We start from the raw sequence: 21,572 nt of genomic DNA, 5'->3' as shown, positions 1-21,572 counted from the left end.
GACAGAGCAGAAACTCTCCAGCAGGAGTCCCTGCAGCCCAATCTCTCCTCTGGGTGAGACCCAGATCACAATGCAGAAGGGCAGCCCTGAGGGTGATCTGGTCAGAGCCAGCTCAACGGAGAGACCCCACGGCTGTGCCTAGGCACTATCCTTTCCCAGCTCCCAGAGTACCTCTTCAGCCCAAACCCTTCCGCTTTCCCTTTCAGATCTCACACCAACAGCCCTTCCCCACCACAAATCTTGCTGTAACCTTTTTATGCAGTTTCTATGGACTGGAGACTAACAGAGCAAATCTGGGGCTTTAATTACACACATTAATATTTCTTAGGTTAGTACACCATAAAGTGCACTTAGGCACATGTTTTGGAGTTGGGAATAGCCTAAAGCAGTTTTCAGCCACGAAGTGCTAGGTTGTGCTCAGATCCAATTTCATTTTTACAAGAAAAGGATGCAGGAGACACATGGGAAAGCACTTTGGAGGAGCATGTTCAGGTTCTGCTTGCTACAGTTTTGCCTTGTCAAAGAGCTCCTTCTTCCCTCAGCATTACAGGAATTTCCCTCATGCTTTGTCAGACCTTCTCTGTGTGCAATAAAGTCTGAAATCCCAAATCAGAACAAGACCCACTGTGCTTGAGAATCACAAAATCAACCAGGTTGGAAAAGACCTTTAAGATCATCAAGTCCAACCATTCCCCAGCAGTGCCAAGGCCACCAGTAGACTGTATCACTGAGGGCATCTATACAGTTCTTGAACACTTCCAGTGCTGGTGATTCCATCACTGCCCTGGGCAGCCTGTTCCAAAGCCCAAAGCCCGAGCACCCTTTGGGGAAGGAATTTTTCCTACTACCCAGTCTAAATCTTTGCTTGTGCAGCTTGAGGCTGTTACCTCTTGTCCCACTGCTTGTTACCTGGGAGAAGACACCAACACCCACCTCACTCCATCCTCCTTTCAGGCAGTTGTAGAGATCAGTAGGGTCCCCCTGAGCCTTCTCCAGACTAAACGCCCCCAGGTCCCTCAGCCGTTCCCCATCACACTTGTGCTCCAGACCCTTCACAGCTCCATTGCCCTTCTCTGTACCTGCTCCAACACCTCAATGTCTCTTGTAGTGAGAGGCCCAATACTGAACACAGGATTCGAGGTTCAGCCTCACCAGTGCCCAGCACAGGGGGATGATTACTGGCCTGGCCCTGCTGCCACACTATTGCTGGTACAGGCCAGGATGCTGTTGGCCTTCTTGGCAGCCTGGGCACAAGCTGCTCATGTTCAGCTCCATCAGTCAGCACCTCCAGGTCCTTTTCCATGAGCAGCTTTCCAGCCACTCTTCCCCAAGCCTGGAGCACTGCATGGGGTTGCTGTGATTCAAGTGCAGGGCATGCCTCTTGGCCTTATTGAACCTCATACACAGATGGCCTTGGCCCATCAACCGAGCCTGTCCAGATACCTCTGCAGAGCCTTCCTACCCTTCAGCAGATTGACACTCCCACCTTACTTGAGTGCACCCTCAGTAAATTTGCAGATGACACCAATCCCCTCATCCAGATCACTAATGAAGATTAATGATCTTCACTGGCCCTAACACCGAGCCCTGAGAGACACCACCAGTGACCGATCTCCAACTAGATGTGAAACCACTCAAGAAGGTATTAAGCATTTCAGTATCTCAGCTACCAGCTCCACAGGCCACTTCTTACAACCAGAGCAGGCCACGGCCCTACAAAGGAAACGAGGACTGTAGGGTTTGGAATGTAACAATTTATTGGGGGTTAATTTTTTTTTGTTTTTAATTTTTATCTCCCCATTTCTGGCATTGATACAATATTCAAGAGCAGCAGATAGAACAAAATGTACAAGAATACAAGAGTAATTAGCACAATCCCCACCCCCAAACCTGGAGCAAACCATTTTCTTGTGGGAAGCACCAGGGGAAGGGGTGATCCGATCACCCCTCCAGTGGCTTTGCCTCCCACCCATCCGCTCTAGACAGAGTTTAGCCAGCTGGGAACTGGATTAAAAACAACAAAGAACAAAACCAGAAACCTGAACAAACACTATATTTAAAATGAAAATTTCAAGAAAAAAATAGATATACAATTCATCCGTGCACAATCCTTAAATGCATTTTTCAAAATAAAAAAAATTACAAGATACATATTTAGGTTTATTTTAAATTAAAAAAAAATTTACCACCTTCACTCTGTATGCCAAAGTGAGGGGAAAGAGAGACAAATGGGTTGAACCAGAACCATATGCACTCTAGGAGTTAGGTCTGACCTTCTCTAAGAGAAAGGGGTAAGGCTCTGATGCTACCAAAACTCAAGCGCAGGCAGAACCTGAAGCACCCAAGTACCACAGAGCTCAGTGGGGTAACTCACCTGCTTCAAGTTCAGAATTTGCAGAAACCTGCAGGATTTAAGCCTAAGCTTGGCACTGGGGAAGGTGAAAGGAAGGAACAGACTAGGCAGACCCCTCTCCCTCCACCACCAGTGGACAACTTTCTATGCAAAAAGAAAACGGGGGAACAAAACCATAATCCCAAAATAGAGAGTCCTCTATTCTTAAGGAGCACACAAGGCTTACCAGCAGGGAGAGGAGAGGGGAGAACAGCACACTAAGTTGATTAGCTTAGGGGAGGCGCAGGCACGACAACTTTTTCTAGGGGAAAAAAGTCATCTTAAAGAGTATTATTTTTTTTTGCAGTTGCTCTGTTTGAGAACTTGACCTAAGATGATGTCCCCCTTTGCAGCTAGGGGGCTGGAAGCAGCAGCATCCCTCCAGAACAGCTAAAGAGCACCTACCTGCTACTCTGCCAAGGGAAACCCTCAGCACCCCAGAAAGCAGGGTGCAGCCAGGGGGCTACTCAGGACCACACAAGAACCCCGCCAGCCCAACAAGGCCCCAAAGCCCCACAAAGTGCTTTGATGCACCCAGCCATGCTCCTGCAGTTTAGTGCAGCTCAAAGTGCTCAGCTGAACAAGAAAGGAAGTCAAGGACCAGAGCCCTGCAATGGGAATTAGCACTTCAGCTGCTTAGCCCAACCATGCCCCTTCCCTCGTGCCAGATATGTTTTCTGAGCTGCTGCTGAAGCTGGCATCACTCTGACTGCATCCAGCAGCTCTTCCATCACCTTACTTATTTCCTATGCTGCAGCATGGTGCTTTCTGTCCATTTCCCTGCTCCACCCAGCCTGGGAGCACAGGGGGCATACCCACTCTTGCACACCCAGCACAGCCCCCTGCCAGCACGCTTAGGTGGGTGCTTGGAGGAAGAGGGCTCAAAGCACAGCACTAACATGAGGCAGGGGGATTCTCACCACAAGAGCTGTGCTTCTGGACAGTCCTGGAGACATTTTGTTTCCTACCACAGAGAAGCTGGAAGAGAAAGAAGAGCTGCCAGAGGCAGCCCAACACCATGGGGAGAGCAAAGTAATTACAACCTCCCTTCACTCCCAGACAGAGAAATTTAAAGGGAGAAAGAACGCAGGGCCCTGTGACATCCTAACAAGGTGCAACACAAGGCACCTCAGAGGCACCACACACCACATGTGAAGCTGTTGGTGCCAACACTGCTGACCCCACACAGACGGTGCAAACCCCACCATCCTAACACAGGGCAGCATCAAAAGGGGAGAGAAGTAGGGGATGGAAGGGCAAAGGTGAGGACAAAGATAGACTTCAACATCTCCTCCCATCTACACCCCCAAAAGGAAACCATACACATTGCACTCTGGGGAGGGACCTAGAAAATACAAGAAAGAAAAGAAAATAAAGCCACCTTTTTTGCTCAACCCCAAAGCATCAATGAAGTGAAGATACTTCTGGAGTTACCTGGGGAAGGAAGCACAGACAGGGAGAAGGGGATTTCTGAAGCAATACTCGGCACTGCTCCAGTTCCATGCCAATGCCATGGGAGTCGGGCTGCCAGCACCCTCAGTAGGATGGTCCCCTCCAGCCCTTTGCACCAGGGAGATGGAGGCACAGGGCAGTGACACAGCTGGCAGAAAGGCCACGGCAAACAAAGGAACGGAACCCAGGAGGCACCAAATCCCCGGCCCCAAATTAACCTTCTTCAGAGCAGAGATTGGGAAGGCTGCACACAGGGTGGTGGGTGAGATGGGGAGGGAAGAGGGCAGGGTTTCTTTTATATTTCTATATTTCTATATAAAAAGTAAATAAGATCCCAGCTCTCGCACGATTATGGGCGATTGAAAAATGCAGCAAAAGCAAGCAACATTGGAGTAAAAAGATGCACCAGGCAAGGAGGAGAAGGTCTTTGAAAGTGGGGAAGGAGGCAAGAAGGGAAATAAGCACTTAGCCAGACACACACTCCAGGTTTGTTACACCTCCCTGGGAAGAAGGACCTGATCCTGAGCAGCCCCACTAATGCCACAACCTGTGGTAGGCATAAGCATGGGGTCTCAGGACACCATCCTTCAGCATGACAACCTCTTTCTGCCAGGAGGTCCCTAGGAAAGCAATCTCCAAACACTGGGAGCTGCCAAAACCTCTTCTACAAAGAGGGTCTGGGAAAGGGAGTGAAATCCCTAGGAAGACTCAGTTCAGAGACAGCTCCTACCTGATAAAAAGCAGGATTGTAGGGGTTCTTTTTTTTTTTTTTTTGGCGTTTTTTCTTTATATCATAAAATTACCCTGGGAACTTCAGTAACCGGAGATGGAGAGAAAAAGCTCCCTCTCTCTTTTGAAAACAGAAATCAAGTAGCGGCTCACCACAGCTGGGTCTGCTCACCACACTATTTCTCTGTTTTCCATCCCAAAAGGAGTTTGCACCTCATTAGCTTCACACTTTGCCGGTCCTGCTCTGCTCAACGAGGAGAAAAAGAAAGCATTAGACAGGAGGCTGCTGCTCCAAGCTGAAAGCTGTGGGAAGCACTGACAGAGCTCAACGGGCAGAGAGAGGAAGTTCCCAAGCGCAGCCCAGGCTGTGGGAAGCATCGAGATACCCATTCACCTGCCACTGCAAAGCTGAGGGCACCAGAGAATTCCAGACAAGAAAAGCTGTACTAGCATCCCCTGCCTGCTATGCTCTGTTCAGACACCAACATCTGGTAGCTTCCCTCCTCCCCAGAGTCATTCCCATGCACAAGATGAACATCCAGCAGAGATACCATGAATGGGGAAGCTCTGAATGAATGTGCAGGCAACTCTTCCCTGCCACCCTGCAGGAAGCCAGAGCAGAAGACAACAGCCCTTACTCAAACACAGTCCTGTCACGGTGTTCCTCTCCTCCTCTCAAAGCCTCCAGCAGTAGCTGGCCTCAAGAAGAGGCTCCAGAAGCACCTTCTGAGCACACAAGGCAGCTCTCTCATCTACCACTGAAGATCTGAACATTCTCAGAGATGGGATGCTGGACTACATACAGATGGGACTTGGTTCTCTGTCCTGATGTGATGAATCCTATACAGAAAAATGCCACTCCCCACCCAATGCTGGAAGAAGCCAAGAGACCCTATGAAGGGGAGGCACATCTGGTTCCCAGGAGATAAGCCCGCCATGGTTAATTTTGCCTGGATATGGGGGAGGGAAAAGAGAAGAGACAGTGGCTTGGCAGGAAAGGTACATGACAACCCCAAATCTTAGCAGCTTGCTGTGCATGCAAAGTTAAGTCAACTGTTTCCATGTTGGTGGCCTGATCCACGTTCTGGCAGAACGCAACCAGCCATTTCTGAGGGCCGCCCGGCTGGAAAACCACTTGGAGACTACTTTAGCTCACAGGAGAGGTATGGGAGGGAAGGGAACTCACTCCAACACTTGGGAGGCAAGGACGGGAAGGGTTTGTAGACAGGGTTCCTCCAACATGCAACTTGCCTTTTCAGCTCAGAGATTGCTGCTTAGTCCCAGAATGTCTTTCCCTCCAGCTCAAGCAAGCCAAACACCATCCCAGACACACATGCTTCGATACTACAAAATACTCTTTTCTCTAAGGACCATCTCTATTACCACTACAGTTTGTGCAATCACTGCATTTATTAATCATTTTTAAACTCTCTCTCGCTCTCTTCCTGTAGAAATTTTTTTTAAACTTTTCTTTTTTTTTATGCAAAACTAATCATTTCACTTTTTCCACTCCATCATAAAATCTCCTCTAAAAACACGACAACAAGAGAACAAACATGGCACAGACACAGAGAATATTTCCCTGTTGTTTTTTTTCCTAGGGGTTATGGGGAAGGGAAGGGGATACTTTCAGATAAACTCCTCCCTCAATGAAATGCCCTTTTGAAAAGGCATGGATAGAACTTCCCCATCTCCGTTAAGGAGCAAGGGCAAAAATTCAGAAGGAGTGCAACCCATGTGAATACGAAGGTAGGTTAGTCAGCCTCAAGTGGCTCATCCACGTGAGGGGACTTGAGGCTGCTGTGTGTTCAAGTTAGCAAACTTCTAACTCAAACCCAGCATGGGATCCTCCTTTTGGATCCAGAGGTTCAGGGTTTGGTCCCCACCTGGTGACTCACCCAGGGAGATATTTGTCACACAAAAAATTGAGCCGTATCTGCAAGCCGGATCATACTCCTTTCTTCCTTCACAAAGAGGATCTACTGCACAGGTTCCTCTGCTACAAGTCCCCTCATCTCCTTACCACAGGAAGAGGGTCCTCACGGGGTATTCCTACAATGACCCACTATTTTGCTCTTCACAGACAGTCCCTTTGCTTATCACTCTGAAGAAAGGCAAAACCCCTTCGATTAAGCAATTCCTGTCCCCTGCCCCCAAAGAACACCATACAAGAGACACTGGGGAAAAGAATCCTGCCAAGCAAACACATCTTGGCCAAAACACATCAAGAGTTTCCTATTAAAGTTCCCTTTTATCTCCCACTTAAATGCTTTTTCTTTTTTTTCTAGAACCTCAATACCACAAAACAAAGCACATCACATACACACCAAACAGCAACTCAACAACCTAAAGTGACTGGCCAGTTTGCATCCACCCCACAAAGCTCCTCTTATCTCACAGCCACAGAAGAGTTCTAGTTGAGAAGGGAAGGGGGGAAAAAGAGAAGAATCTCCTTGCTAGTTCCCTAGCTTTATTTTCCTAGCTTTTCCCTTGCCTACAAACTGCTCATCTTTGAGGCTGCAGTCAAATGGATAGGCTATGCTAAAATAAGGGATCCCCGGGTGTGCCAGGCACAGGAAAGATGCAAAAAACCCCAAATCAAGACACGAAAAATACAGGCAGGTATTAATACAGACACACACACAAGTCCAACAAGTTATAGGAAGCCTTAGGCTTGATGAATGGATCGGGGAAGTCTTTCTCCCTGCCCCTAGCTTCAACTGTGAATGCAACTGCATCCCAAGAGTCCACTGAGCTCTTTAACCAAGGAAAGAAAAAGAAAGAGGTGTGCAAAGGGTGGTGCTAACAGCACCTGGAATCCCCCTCGGACTGTCTGCGCAGACACCCAACTGCAAGTGGCACAAATTCACCCTGCCCCATGGCTTTGAATGCCACTGGCCGCAAGGCAGGAGGAGCCTGTGGGGAGAGCAGCATTACACCAACCCAGGCACTGGAGGCAGGGAAAAGACAAGCTCTGGGCACAGAAGCCCTATATTAAGGTCAGAAGCTGGTCTGTCCCTCTACCACGCCATCACTGCCTCTTGGGCAAACATGTATTACTTCTCTCCCAGACTGCCTCCCTTCTATCCTCAGACCACTGGAACCACAAAATCACTACTCCACACAAGAGCACTCCTCAGAGCCAGCAGCCCACAAGCATCCTTGTATAGAAGCACCAGAGGGGCCAATTCCACTCGTGTTCACCCACCCAGGGCAGATCCTTAAGTAGGTGAGCCCTAGCATGGGGAAGTTTTTCCACCCTTTTCACCTCTGCAGCAAGTTACGTAGAAGTGACACCCCTTTGCCCCTTCCCAAATACCAGGGACAGGGCTGAGAGGGTGAGGCTCTCCCACCGACGGATCAGCACCTCTTTCCCTTGCCCCTACAGGCTGAGTCCTGTGCAAATAGGGGGAGAAGGGAGAGCAAGGAAACGGTATCTTGCCATGAAGTTTAGGACCCACACAGAAACAGAACAAGTCAGAAAGGGGAGGCAAAGAGAGAGCTTATTCTGGACGTGAACAAAGGTGGTCAGGGGGAGAGTAAGCTATGATCTTACTCACTCCTACTTGCTGGGGCAAAGAGAAGGAATTTCTACATCAGTTCACAGCTCCGGGGGAAGAGATCAAGCGCACATGCATACAATGTGAGTTATTTCTTATTAGCACCTTTGGTTGACAGTTGTAAGGGCTGTTTCAGATACTTGGAAACAGAGGGGAACCCTCTTCCAGGCCATCCACCACAGGGAAGGGAGAGCACAGGAGACGAAAGGAAGCAGGAAAAGCAAGCAATCTGCCTTAGCATCCATCCCTCCCTCCTTCTGAAGGAGCTGGGGGGAAGCTTATGTGCAAGGAGGGAGACCAGTCTCTCCCAGCTGGGGCAGCATCATACTGTTGGTGTATCTTCCCCCAGACTGAAGGTTGGATGCCCGGCCCACTCCCACCACAGAAAGGCTAGGGAAGGACATTTCATGCTCTTTCCCTCAAGCAAGTGCAAGTAATGAACACCAGCAGGAAGATCTGGGCCAGAATCAGACTCTCCTTTCCTTCCCTTTCCCCTGCAAAGCTGAGCAAGTTGGAAGATAAAGAGGGACCAGGGCATCTGAAAGTGCCCATACAACTGCCAAGGTAGCACCAATAGTCAAAGGAAAGGGGAAGCCGATATGGGGTGTACGCTGCATTGGGCACCCCCACCATCCCAGCTTCGTCTCAAGCACCTTCCAGGAATGATGCTTCACCTGCCCCTCTTCCCCTCACTCTGGGGGCATCTGGGTCAGGAACTACCATGAGGATAGCAGAGGAGAGGGCAGATGCAGACCAAGAGGGGGAAAGATGGCAGGATCGGTGTCATGGCAAGGGGATACACAGGAATGGAAGAGACTGCATGCACATTATGGGAGAAGGCTTGGGGGGCATGGGCAAAGGCTCCAATCCTCTTATATCCTCCCCTCAAGGGTCTGGAGCTCCTCTTCAGTTTTTGTCAGTGATGGAAGGGGAAGGAGGAGGTAGAGCACCTTCCCCACCACACCCACAGGCACACAGACACATGCTCACCCATCCCTCATCCCCAAAGGCTCCACCGCCCATTGGACAACACCACATTCAAGGACAAACAACCACTCCCCAGCCCCACCATGACCCTCCCTGCTTCCTCCCAGCAGCAGTGACACCCAGGAACAGTGGGTGCCCCCAACTCCTCACCACTGACACGCACCAGCCTCCAGGCAAGAGGGAGTGGGCAGGGGGAGAGGGGGAGGAAGGGTGGCAGTGAGGGCAGAGGGACAGCCAAGGGGAGAAGGAGAGAACTGAGGACAGCCATTTGCACCACAACTTCTCGCAGTAGAGCTCCCCCCACACAACTGGAGTGGGGGGACCTGGCTGCTCACTTGCTGCCTCCTCCACCACCACCCGCCGCCACCTTCTCAAAATCCTCTGCGTTGCAGAACTCCTTGATGGTGACAGTGAGGAGGTTGCTGGTGACATCCGTGACCACCACGTTAGAGCAAGGGGACATCTCAGGACGCCAGTCGCCGGTTTCCTGCTCTGGGTCGGAAGAAGAGAGGGATAAAGAGGGCGTCTGCCCCCCACCACAGCCTCCTGGGGGAGAACGCTTGCTGGTGGCAGCTGACTCAGGTGGGATCGAGAGGTCAAGGACCTCTGACTCACGCCAGTCGGGAATGGCTGGGCTGAGGGTCTCGGGAAGCAGCTTTGGAGGGGAATCATCTGGGTCAGAGGAGGAGTGGGGGGCTGGTGACGGGCAGCCGGAGGAGCTGGAGCTGGGGGCATCATAGGGAGTGGAACCCATAATGAGCCCACAGGAGGCCGCCTGGGAACTTTCAGCCTCCCCTTTGCCCTCCAGAGAGGGGGCAGGTGCAGTGGACGGTTTATTGTAGAGTGAAAAGGAGCCGAACTTCATGTGGCGGATCTGGGTGCGAAGAACGCTCTCGCTGAACTTTTTGCTCTTGCCAATGACGCGGTTTCGGGAGGGGATCTTGGGCCGAGCCAGGCCCCCGGCACCGTTGGCTGGTTTCCCACCTTTGTCAATGACTTTGAGGTTGAGGATGATGCGGCTGCGCTTGGGCTCGCGAGGTTTCACCTTGCGGTTGATGATGCGGACGGTCTCCGAGAAGGGTGAGACAGGAGGACGTATGCCAGCCCCCCCCGCCATGCTCCCACTGTTCTGGGGGTCCGGACGGGGCAGAGGACGCCGGGACATGCGGTGGCATCGCCGGATGTCTTTCTTGAGCCGGTGCACCGCAGCACTGGAGTGGAGCTTGGGAGAGGAGGTGCTAGAACCAGGCTTGACAGAAAAGTGTACATCCCCAATGTGGAGGGCCTCTGCTTGGGCCCGAGCCTGCGGTGGTGGGGAGAGAGAAAACAAAACAGGGTCAGAGAGGCAGCCTAGGAGCAGCCAAGTCTCAAATCAGGCATTTCTCACCTCAGCAATGCCGTGGCACATTTATACCCACATTAATGACAAAACCACATACACACCTCTGGACTATTGATGGCTATGGAACAGTCCCCCTACAAGCAGGAAGTACTGTCTGTATCCTTTCTGAGTAGCTAATTTCTCCCTAGGCTGTGCCCCTGTTGACATGTGTTTTCCACAAGAGGAAACTGCCACCCTCCAGCCGTGTTTCAGGGTTACAGTTAATGGTTTCCAAGGTCCTCCTCAGTCATCATCAGGCAACATGCACAACCCTCCACTGTCAGCCAAATAACTAAGTGTCCTCCTAAGCATTGGGACTGTTAGTGTTGGGTTAGCATCCAAAAAATCACATACTAGTCCCAAGACAGGGGACGGTACCAAGTCCTCTACAAAATAAGTAGAAGAGGAAGAGGAACGCATCCAGTTTGCTCTTCCCCTTCCACAACCAGACTCATTTACTCTACAAAGCATGGCAGACAGGGGCCTTGAGGAGCACAGATGGAGGCAGGTGAGGGTGGTTTGACAGAGCTATCTTAGCTAAACACAAGAAAAGCAGAGATCCAAAGCTTAACTTCAACTAGAGACCACAAGCAGGCGTTTATCCTCACTCTGCTGTGGAAGCGAGGTATAGACAGTATTTAAAACAAAGCAGCTAGAATTCAAGTCAAGTTTAACTGCATCTCCAAAGAGGCTGCCTTGTCCTTTTGACCACCACACTCACTTGAAACCTACTAATAAAACAGAGCAGGAACAGCACCCGTTCAACTGCTCAGTGCCTGTCTTTCCCAAAAGCCAGGGCAGGGGAACAAGACTTTTAAGCAATTCTCGTGCTTGGAGATAGTGCCAAAACCTGCCCTGATTCACGCACCAGATGGGAACGTTTTCTGGCAGCAGAAACAACAGTTTCATTGGTAAGCTGAGGCAGTATGACCTGAAGACCCTGTGGGCATGGAAACCCAGAGCATGTTCTTACATCACACCTTGTCAGAGCACAGTTGCTCAGCCTCCCACCTGCACCTCGCTCCTTGCCCAAACCATCCCCTTCCTTAATTCCTGCCTGCGACCACTGTAAGCCCCCTCCAATCGCCCATGCAGCGAGCAGCTTCCCCCACCTCGTGGGCACGACAAGAACTGCAATGCTATAGACAACAGCTGCTTTTCTTCCCCAACTTTTCCATCCTGTTGCCCCCTAGCAAACGCCAAGATCGGGATGGCTTCTTGCCAGCTAAGAGCTTAAGCACTCCAACACCATCTCCTTTGTCACCCTGCAGCCTGTGCCTCAAACCAGAGAAACGCCTGGGGAAAAAAATGTGTGTGTAAAGGCAGGGATCTAACACATCTAAGCGAGGGGCCCAGGCCAGCTCTTGCACAATAAGCTCAAAGCCCTAGACACCCCCACAGCTTTGCTGCCACCCAGTGCCCCTCTTCTTCCACCGAAATCCCCATGGGAACCACAGAAGATCCTGAGCAAGCAGAAAACAAAAGTGAAGAAATTTTGTTCCCCCCTGGCTAATGCTGGACGATCATGCCCTTCAGTACTATTTGTATCCTGTCTTTAAAAGGACTGCAAAGATGAGGCTTGCTTCCCCAGCTGTAAGTGAAAATGCAGACTGAAGGCTCATTTGAACCAGGTGCTATAGACTTTTTATTAGCTGACTGACAAAGAAACAGGGATGAATAACACAATGCCAAGGCAGGCACAGATGCTCTCCATATTAACCCTAGGCTGTACAGGGTGCTGTTTCACCTAGCTAGAGGGAAGCGTCCCCAGGGCAGACAAACCCCAGCATGCCCTGCTGTAGCAGGAAGCATCCCAGTTTTCAGCTAGTTTCTCTTTGCTCAGCCTTGTACATTATTCCATGCCCAAAACTTCTCAGAAAATGAATAGACACAGTTCTTGTCCCAGATGTCCTACATGCTGGAGCACAGCAGCAGCACGAGACAAACTCCCTGCACCACATTATCAACTACCCCATCCCAATGTTCCACAATTTAGAGACCCCAGAGATCCCATGAGGAGATGACAGGAACAGAGAGATACACATCTAGGGCTCTGCTTGCTCTTCTCTTCACAGGTCCCTCTGAAGCAGATGGCAGACACCAGGCTAAGCTACAGTTTGCTTTCTGACATTACATACCAGCACAGCCTGGATTAACAACTTCATTCCTCCTTTCCACTCCTTGCCCATCACAGTCCTAGCACTGCTGCTCTTGTGCTTTGGGCTTCTTGCCAGTTTACCACTGCTCAGCTGAGAGGAAGCGCGACATTACGTCCCAGTCCAAAATGCAAGACAGAGGAGTCAGGCAGAGGGTACTGAAGGACAGATACAGCAATAAAAAAATCCCTGATCCACAGCCTCAGCAGGTAGACACAGGCATCTTTCAGGGCCCTTCCTGCCACCAACACCACACATCTTGATGAATTCCCTTTCCCAAAATCACACATTGGAGTGAGGAGTTCTGCCCTCTCTGTGCCACTTTGCTCTGAGTCTATTTGCTGCCTTGCCCACAGCACTGCCTTCCATCACCCATGTGAGAAAGGAGGCAGCCTCCCCCAAGCCAGGGGGAAGCAGTAACAAACACCCACAGTTGCCTTATACACCTCAAAATTCCTCAGCACAGCTTCCCATCAACCACGTTGAATGAAAAGGGATAATGCTGGGATGGTCACTGCCCAGCCACTTCTATAGTCCTGCTGATTTTTCCTTCCCCAGCCTGTGCGCATTTATCAGCTCCTGTCCTGTTTTGACAGGGAGACCCGTCTTGGGTGTTGTGCTTACACAGCAGCTAGCACAGAGCCCTGCTAAGGCTTTTCCAGTGTGCCAGAACCACTAGGTCTCCCTTACTTGCTATGTGTCTGTGTTTCCAGTTACTTCCTCAAGCTGAAGCCATTTCTAACTCCTATTTCAGCTCTCTGCATTTATTAAATTCCAGTTTCAGTAGTCTCCAGGTAGACTATGTGCAGCATCAACCTCTTTAGCCAGATTACTGAGAGAGGGTAAGCTGGCACTCAACAGTTCTCCCCTGGAGCAACACTGCTATCCCCCAGTGACCAGCTTTAGGGCAAGCTCCAAAGAACAATATGCAAATATTCAGCTTACCTTGAGCTTGTTTTTCCAGGTAAGGTTTCAAGAAAAATAGTATCAGTTCCTTTATCTAAAACCAGCCCCCAGAGCCTTCTCACTTGTGAAGCTCAGTATTCCTACCACAGGATCAGGTTTATTCAGGCATCAACTATATAAGCTCAGGTCTCTTCCCTGACGAAGACAGCACACTTTCTGGGCTCTCCTTCTCCCACTTTCAACTTCACATTAAATAACTTGCTACCTCTGGTTTGGAAGAGGCTCAGCATTCAGTTTTATCTGTTGGAAATGCACTTTTCCCTGCTACAGATCCATTATTTTGTCACACTCATGAGACATATGTGCATAAGGTCTTTGAAAAACAAACCCATTTAATCCTTTCAGCTGTTTCACTACAGTTTGCTATTTAACTCAGAAGTTTTCCAAATGGAAACTAGCTCTCTGTGGTTTGCAGCTTTCACCTGCAGGATTTGCTCACTGCTGGAGAAGTACTCAGCATGTATACAAAGTAATTCACTCTCTGCTTACAGCTCAGCCTACATCAGGATGCAGCTTTTGGAGGCTTGCTGCAGTGCTCCATTATAAGAGCATGCCAATTTCTAGGACTGCTGCCCTTCCCCCTCTTCCCTTTTGGGATACATATCACCTTTATTTAGCCTGTACAGCTCTCCCTCATTGCCCCTGGGAACTGGTATATCTCCCCCGTTCCATACTATTTCTGAATAAGTGTCCCTTGAGGCACAGCAAGCATATTTGTTCATTCATTCCCTTAACGCACTGAGGCACACGAGCACGTACATGGACACGTGCTTAGAAAAGCCTCTGCTACCTGAGTTGTATCAAAATCTCTGCAATTTGGAAGGAGAAATAAACAAGACAAAAAAAAATCCTTGTAAGGCAATGGATTTCTAGTTAATTATTTCAAAATCAAGCCATTTCCAGTAGTGCTGCTGCACCACGGTAGCACGACTCTCTCATAAATTACTGGTTCTGCTTTGTCCTTTATTCTCTACCTACATTCCCACAGTCCTGGCTCCAAACAGCATTCGCAAAAGCTCTTCTTTCCCCTTTTTGGCTGCCATTCGTCCTTTTTATCACCCCCTTTCTTCTGCAGTCTTCCAAGTGAGAAGGCAACAGCAAGCCAGTTCATAGCATGGTTCTCCCAAGCAACACTGCCATAAACTAAGTTTCCCTACTGGATGGGGAACAAAATACTACAAAGGGGAATGGTCTGTTTTCAAACCACTTGGGGATAATTTACGAACAGGGAGGAGATCAAAAGAAACCCAACTCCAATTTTAGAGTTCAAGGAAGGGCAAAGTGACAGAACACCATGCTGCTTGGCCCCTTCCTCCCCCCCTCCCATTAGGGCTCTGCTTTACTCGCCCTTACTTCTCCCTGCCCATTAACCTTCTCCAGTCTTTTCACCTTAGTATTTACAGCCATTCCAAGCAGGGGTCTTTGCTAGCCACCCATTGAGCTTGCAGCGGTCTGTCTCTTAACAGCGCTTGCTAGACTTTATTAGATTAGTTGGCAACTTCTGCATTCCACACAGCAGAGTGCCGAGGGAAAAGCAACATAAAAAGAGCAAACTGAGCAGAGGAAAGAGAGGAAAAGCACTAAAGCATGTGCTGTGACTCTTCCTAACCTCACACCAGCTTCCACTCTGACCTGCAGCTGAAGAGCCTGTCCTCAAGGATAACTTCAGCTGGACACCTAAGTAGTAAGGTAAGAGCCTTAAGCCAGAGCTGCCCATTTCAGACCAAGGACTCAGCTTCCCATACACTCAGCACAATGCTTATGACATACGAACAACCTCCCAAGAATTACAACCTCCTACCAAGCTTGATCTCAGCTGTGGGAAAGTTTGCCCCAGTATGAAGAGGATAAAGACCCATTTCCTACCCAAAACTTTGGAGGGGTCACTTTCAACAATGGCCATCTTGATAGCGATGTTACAAAGCCTGGGCTGTAATCTCCCTTTGCAGTCTGATGGAAAGGGCAAATGTTAGACAGCTCTCAGCAACAGGAGCCTGGCTTACAAAGGCAGCAGGTGGCCAAAGATGCAGCCTTTCAAAGCTTCTCCAAAGGCATGGGCACTAACCTGCTGGAATGCTTTCTGAAAATTCCCCTGGGTGCCTATCCACAGCTTTTGAGAACTAATCCTAGGATAAACCTAGCCCCAACTGCAAACTAAATCACCCTCACAAGCCAGCGGACAGAGTGGTGTATCAGAGCACTTATTTCAATGCCTTACTAGTGGCTCGGAAGCCCAAGTTTAAGCACTGATACACCTGAAAAATCCTAGCAAGCCACTGAGTCGAGGGTGAACTAGTCTACCAAAACAGTCCTAGGTCAGACTCCTGCTTAAACATCATTGCACCCAGGCCTAATCTGTTAGCAGATCAAAAAGAATATTGTTCTAACTGCCAACTCCAAAGACTCCCTCTGGGATGCAAGAATCAGATTTCTTCCCCTGCTTCTGAAATGCTCACTGGCACGAGAATCTGCAGTTAGAATAACCAAAAGCATCATTAGCAAGTGCAAGGCAGAATCAAACCCCACTCCTCTCTCAGCAGCACTGGTGCTGCAGGGTAGCAGAGGTCAAACGTGCATCTTTGGCACCTCAGAAGAACTGACAGGGAGATGCACACGATGCAAACTATCCTGGTGGTCTCTGCCCTGTTTCTGGCCCTACCTGTGTTGCCAATGGCCTGCCTGAACAGAGCTCAGACAAGTTCAGATAGGGCTGGTTAGCCTGAGATAGAATTACTTCTTGCTGGCTGGCCTGGGGTGTTATTTTTAGGGTAGGACACAAAGTCACAGAAAATCAGCAAGTCAGAGAGCACAAATGGGTTCACCAGCTCCATTTCCCAGAGCTGCCCTGCCAGCTTTTCCCACAATGTGGCACCAGCCTTCAGGAGAGCTCATCTCACTTGCTGTCGCGATCCATCTTCTATAAAGTACGGAGCCAGCACTGCAAACCTACAGGTTTTCAGCTGTGTTTGAGAAGCTGGTAGAAGGAAGATGTGCCACAGAAACGTGTCAGGGGTGTGATTCAAAGGATGCTGTTGAATCATTCGTGTTCCAAGTTTAGTTTTTTTTTTTTAAAGGGCAAGAGGAGAAGAGGAGGAACGAGTGGGTTTTATTTTTGAGTTTGGAGGTTGGTTTGGGGTTTTTAAATGACTGAAAAATTGGGACTGGATTTTGCCGCATCATATTGAGAAACAAAAGAAACTGATTACACACAGTAAAGTTAAAAGCACAGCATAAACACTTCTCTATCACTCTGAACCATGTCAAGTGTTACAAATACCAGTATTTTTTAATTCAAGCAGAGAACCATTTTAAGCTGGTGGTTCCCCTTTAAGCATTCCTCTGCATTGTTGGAAACCTAAACACAAGGGTTTCATTTAATGCATGACTGCCAGAAAGCGAAAACCAAACTAGTCTAGTTTCTCTGAATAAAGCATAAGAGGTAGCATGTATCAGTCACGTTTGTAGCTCTCAGTCTGCAGATACAGAAAACTGTTACCAGAAAAAGAGGCGATGAGGGAGAAGGACAGTTCCATCAGAAGGACTCTCAGGATAATCAGAGTCCCCTGGGGCACCAGGGGAATATGCCTGCTCCTGCATTTCTTCTGTGTGCTTCATTATGTCCTCTTAAAGCAGATAAGAGGTGACACCCTACCCCTTTCTGCTCTTTCTGGTGCTCATACAGTTAAAGTGCTTCACTGACTTGAGTAAAGCTCCTATCACTGCCAGGCAAAGAAAGTATTAACCTGTTTCTCAGATGGGGAAACATACACAACGGCTAAATGACTTGCCCAAAGCCATAGGATGACTTAGTGATAGTGATGCCTTACCACAGGGTCCACCCTAGCTGTTCCAGGGCTTTACACCAGATCAAAACCAAGACAGCTATGAACTCGCTCATCTGTCTTAATCATACAAAGGTGTGTTGTTTCTACATTCATTTGAAATCTGATATTGACACAGTTGGAGATGAAAGGTGAAGAGGAGAGCAAAGCAAGGAGTTTGTAAGCTAATAAATTCACAGAGCTCTCACAGCAGTCATGCAGCTACCGCATTTCTTAATTAAAATAAGTAAAAAAATTGGGGGGGGGGGCGGGGGGCAGCTGCACTAAGGACCACCTTCCTCGTTCCTCACTGTCAGCAAGCAGAGATGCTACGACAGCTTCTTACAGAGATGCTGGGTCTATCAGATGGGAACTGGAAACTTCAGCCACTATCCTTTGCACTCCTCCCCCCACAACACCCACCCCCCCAGAAAAAAGGCAAAACAAGCCTGTAGTTTACAGATCAAAACATGAACCGTTCATGAAACTCCCACAGAGCACCTACATCCTGAAACATAACCAGAGGAGCACAAGTGGCAGCAGGATTCCCGCCACAGCTGCCCAATTGCTCAGCATGCTGCTAAGTTGCAGGGAATGAGCTGGCTGGAAGAGGCTGCTGAAGGAAGAGGGAACAAGGCTGGCTAGCTCTCCACTGCGGCAGCAGAAGGCCGTAAAGAGAGAAAGGATATTGGAAAAAGAGATCGCAGCCTCACTGTACACATCCACATGTGCCGACTCTCCTTCTGGGGCACTCATCGCACGCACACACGCTCTCCCCTCCACCCGCTTTCCCATCACGTAGCCCCCACATCCCCCAAGCCAAGCAGTGGGCACAAGTCACTCGAAAGTCCAGCCCTTCCAAGGGCACACACTAGCGAGGTTTGAGAAGCATTTAGCTAGGCCTAAGTTACTTAAATAAGAGTTACCTTCAGCAGAAAAGTTTTAGGCTTAGGTCCTCTCTTCTTAGGCCCGTACAGCTCACGCTCTCGTTCCCTTGAGGGAGTCAAATTTGTCAAGAAGTTAAAACTTTTCTCAAAAGGAGAAACAGTATACAAGTTAAAAAAGAAAAAAAAAAAAAAGAAAAAAGGGTAAAAAAAAAAAAAGGAAAAAGAGAAAAAGAGGAGGCTGAACAGCCTCTCCCACTCCCACCCAAACCAAAGCTGCTGCAGCCCCCAGCTGGGGTGGGGGAATGAGCACTCACTTCTGTTCGAAGGCAGCGATGAGCCGGGAATCCAGGATGTTCTCCTCGGGCTCCCAGGTGCTGTACCTGCCGGGCCACGGGCGACAGGGCAGGGACACACACAAGCGAAGGGGTTAGTGCACCAACCTCCACACAGAGCCCCCCCACCATCCCCATCCCATCCCATCCCGCTTCATCCCTCCCCGAGCCGGCCCCGCCGCCCCGGGGTCGGCCCCCACAGGGCGGCGCGGGCGGGAGGCCCCCCCCCTCGGGATGCACTCACTTGATGGCCCATCCTTTCCATTTCACCAGGTACTCGATGCGCCCCTGCAACGCACACAGAGAGAGAAGATGAGGGAAGGGGGTGTGCGGTTGGGGGAAGTGGGGGGGTGTGCGTGTGTGTGTGGGGTGAGGCGGGGGCTCGGCAGGCGGGCGAGCGGCGCGGCCGAGGCCCTACAGCGAGGAGCAGGGGATGCCCCGCAGCCGCTCCCCTCATACCCCGAGGCCGGTGAGCCCCTCACCTTTCGGATGCGCCGCTTGATGATGGACTCGGCGGCGAAGACGCGCTCCCCCACTGCAGACAGCTCCATCTTGCTCCTCTCAGCGGCGGCGGCGCCCACAGCCCATAATAATCCCGCCTGCCCGCCCGCGCCGCCCCGCCCCCTGCCTGCCGCCCCGCCCCCCTCGTGCCGCCGCCGGCTCGCGCACGCCCGCGCGCCCCCTCCCGCCGCGGCCGCGCGTGACCCTCCCCCCTCCCGCTCCGCGGGGCGGTTGCTAAGGGAAGGGGGTCGCGCGCGGGCGCCGGCCGTTAAAGGGGCCGTGCGACGGGCGATGTGAGGGAGGGGGCTTCGCCATTTCCCCTCTGTGAGGGGGGTACCCGTTATCCCAGCCCCGGCGGGCCGCGGGGAGGGAAGCCCAGCCCTCCCGGGCAGACCCTCGGCATGGCGGCTGTGGTGCCTCAGCCCCTTCCCGCCTAAACACGTCCTTTTTTTTTCCACTTAAAATAATGGCGGCTGCTTCCTCCTCCACAGGCAGATTCACCGTCACCCACCCTAAAGTGCCTACCAGGGCAACAACTAGCAGTAAATGCACCTAGATCCCTTTTGGTTTTCCCTTTTGGCTGGCGCTTGTGTGTGTTCTCATTTCGGAGCCAGTATAAAGTCCTGCAAGGTAAACGGGCCAAGCATGCAACATAAACCTTAAAGAATATATAGAAAAATGTTAAGTCACTTAGAGGAATTCCCTGCCCCAAGTGTCACTGCAAAACCCTGTTTAATTTGCAGAAACAAACCTCAGTCTAAACTCATTCTCTGTGATTCAAAATGGAAGCTCTTGGTCTTGTAACTGTCTTCACATGGAGCTTGTGGTCCTCTGGCTACCTGGAAGTACCAGCCGCCACATCCATATCCTCTGGTTATGTTCCCGTGCTTTAGTTCCATTTTTGGGGTGAGGAGGGTGTATTTCAGAATGGTACCCTCTGGAGAAAGGGGGAGCTGTGGTGAGGGCAATTTGCTATTGCTGTTCTTCCTCAGGCTTTGTTAGCCCTTTCTCCATCCACCTCCCCTTTCCCTTTCCACCTCTGGCTCCGAAATACCACCCAGAAGGACAGTATTCTGGAAAATATCCAGTATTTATCAGTAGGAGCAGGGATGGGTATCCCAAGATCAAGGCAGTGAGGAGAACAAGGGTTTTCCTCACTGCTTGTGATTCTGGCAAGTTCTGTCATAGTGGTTTGTTCTTCTTCATCTTGGCAGTTGAAATGTTGCAGCCACCACCAGCTCTCTGACCAGAGAAGAGTGACTCAAGAGGAGACATGCTCCCCACTGCCCCGTCCTCCTTTGAAGGCTGACAGAGACAACAGACAGACAGTCACACAGACTCTGGCTCAGGAGATGAGAACAATTCAGAGAAGAAGGTGTTCCTGTGGTCAGGGACTGAACCACAGTGTACTGCACTGATAATTCTGCTTTTAGGTCATACCACTGGCTTTGAGAACAGGCTGCAAGAGGTCCTTTTCTTAGGTATTTATCATCACAGACCAACTGAGAACAAAAGCCCAGACAGATCACTTGGGACTCTCACCTGGAACAGGACAAATACTTCTGAACTGCCCCATTTGTCCAGACACCACTTTTTAAAATGATCTCAATTCTCTATAGGCTTGAAGGCGACTTCAAAAGAACGATCACACCCATTGCGTTTTGCTTTTCACTTTTTTTAACTGCATTTAACTTTGCACATTAAGTGTTCATTAGCACCATCCACAGTTAAATTAGCATATTTGTTAGTGTTCACTCTGTTTGAACAACTGCTTTTGCACTTGTAGCTGAGCGTCAAATAATTGAGCTCCCAACTGCCAATACCAGCCACCCTAAAAAGCAGGCAGTCCTAAATAAAGCGGGCAGAAACCCTCACACAGCTCTGCAAACACACATGCTGTGACTGACAGATAGCCTTGTCCCCAGGCAGAGGAACAAGTACTACACCTCACCTCAGGGCAGGAGCATGAGGCACCCTGGATCCAGGGACCAGAAGGGGCAGCGGCGTTTTGGAGAGTTCCATGTGCTTTCTCCTTTCATCAGCAGGACCTTCTTTTCCAGCCACAGCCACTGCTCCAATTGCTCTGAGCAGTCATTGTACAGGCATTATCCAGCCCTGGACTCTTTCATCTAACTTTCACTTTGACAAAACTAAATAGCAGCAGAATATCCAGCTGTTCAGAGCGTTGTTGAGATTTTCCTTTGTTTCATTCACATTTCCAGTAAAACAAAAATACCCACATCAACTTGGGAAGGTGACTCTCCTGGAACATCTATTGTTTACTACAGACACTGAAATAAAGTATTTTTGGGGCACCTTGCTGCCTGCACGACCCTGGTGCCGTAGGACACCCTGCAGCACTTGTTGCTAACACCGAGAAGCAATGAGCTTTGGGGGAAAACAGGACC

At 50.0% G+C, this 21,572-nt stretch overlaps 1 protein-coding gene across 2 annotated transcripts; it reads right to left on the bottom strand.

Annotated features, from left to right (window-relative positions):
* Positions 1-6,542: 6,542 nt before the first annotated feature.
* CBX6 (chromobox 6) lies at positions 6,543-19,285 on the bottom strand. Of its 2 annotated transcripts, none has more exons than XM_057425328.1 (5): positions 19,146-19,285; positions 18,908-18,951; positions 18,646-18,711; positions 18,371-18,437; positions 6,543-10,369 (listed from the first exon to the last, which is right to left on the bottom strand). In XM_057425328.1, exons 1-5 carry the CDS (start codon positions 19,212-19,214, stop codon positions 9,452-9,454), a joined length of 1,164 nt encoding a protein of 387 aa, XP_057281311.1. In that variant the 5' UTR covers positions 19,215-19,285; the 3' UTR covers positions 6,543-9,451. The 2 variants fall into 2 exon arrangements, with proteins under 2 accessions (XP_057281311.1, XP_057281310.1); XM_057425327.1 differs by having other exon boundaries at positions 6,543-10,423; positions 19,146-19,284.
* Positions 19,286-21,572: the final 2,287 nt, after the last annotated feature.

This window comes from Pezoporus wallicus, unplaced genomic scaffold, assembly GCF_028554395.1.
Source record: "Pezoporus wallicus isolate ANWC-B61680 ecotype Strahan unplaced genomic scaffold, APGP_CSIRO_Pwel_v1 contig_8110, whole genome shotgun sequence".
Lineage (NCBI taxonomy): Eukaryota > Metazoa > Chordata > Aves > Psittaciformes > Psittacidae > Pezoporus > Pezoporus wallicus.
The sequence above is the reverse complement of the archived record's forward strand: the minus strand, read 5'-3'. Positions and strand labels throughout refer to the sequence as shown.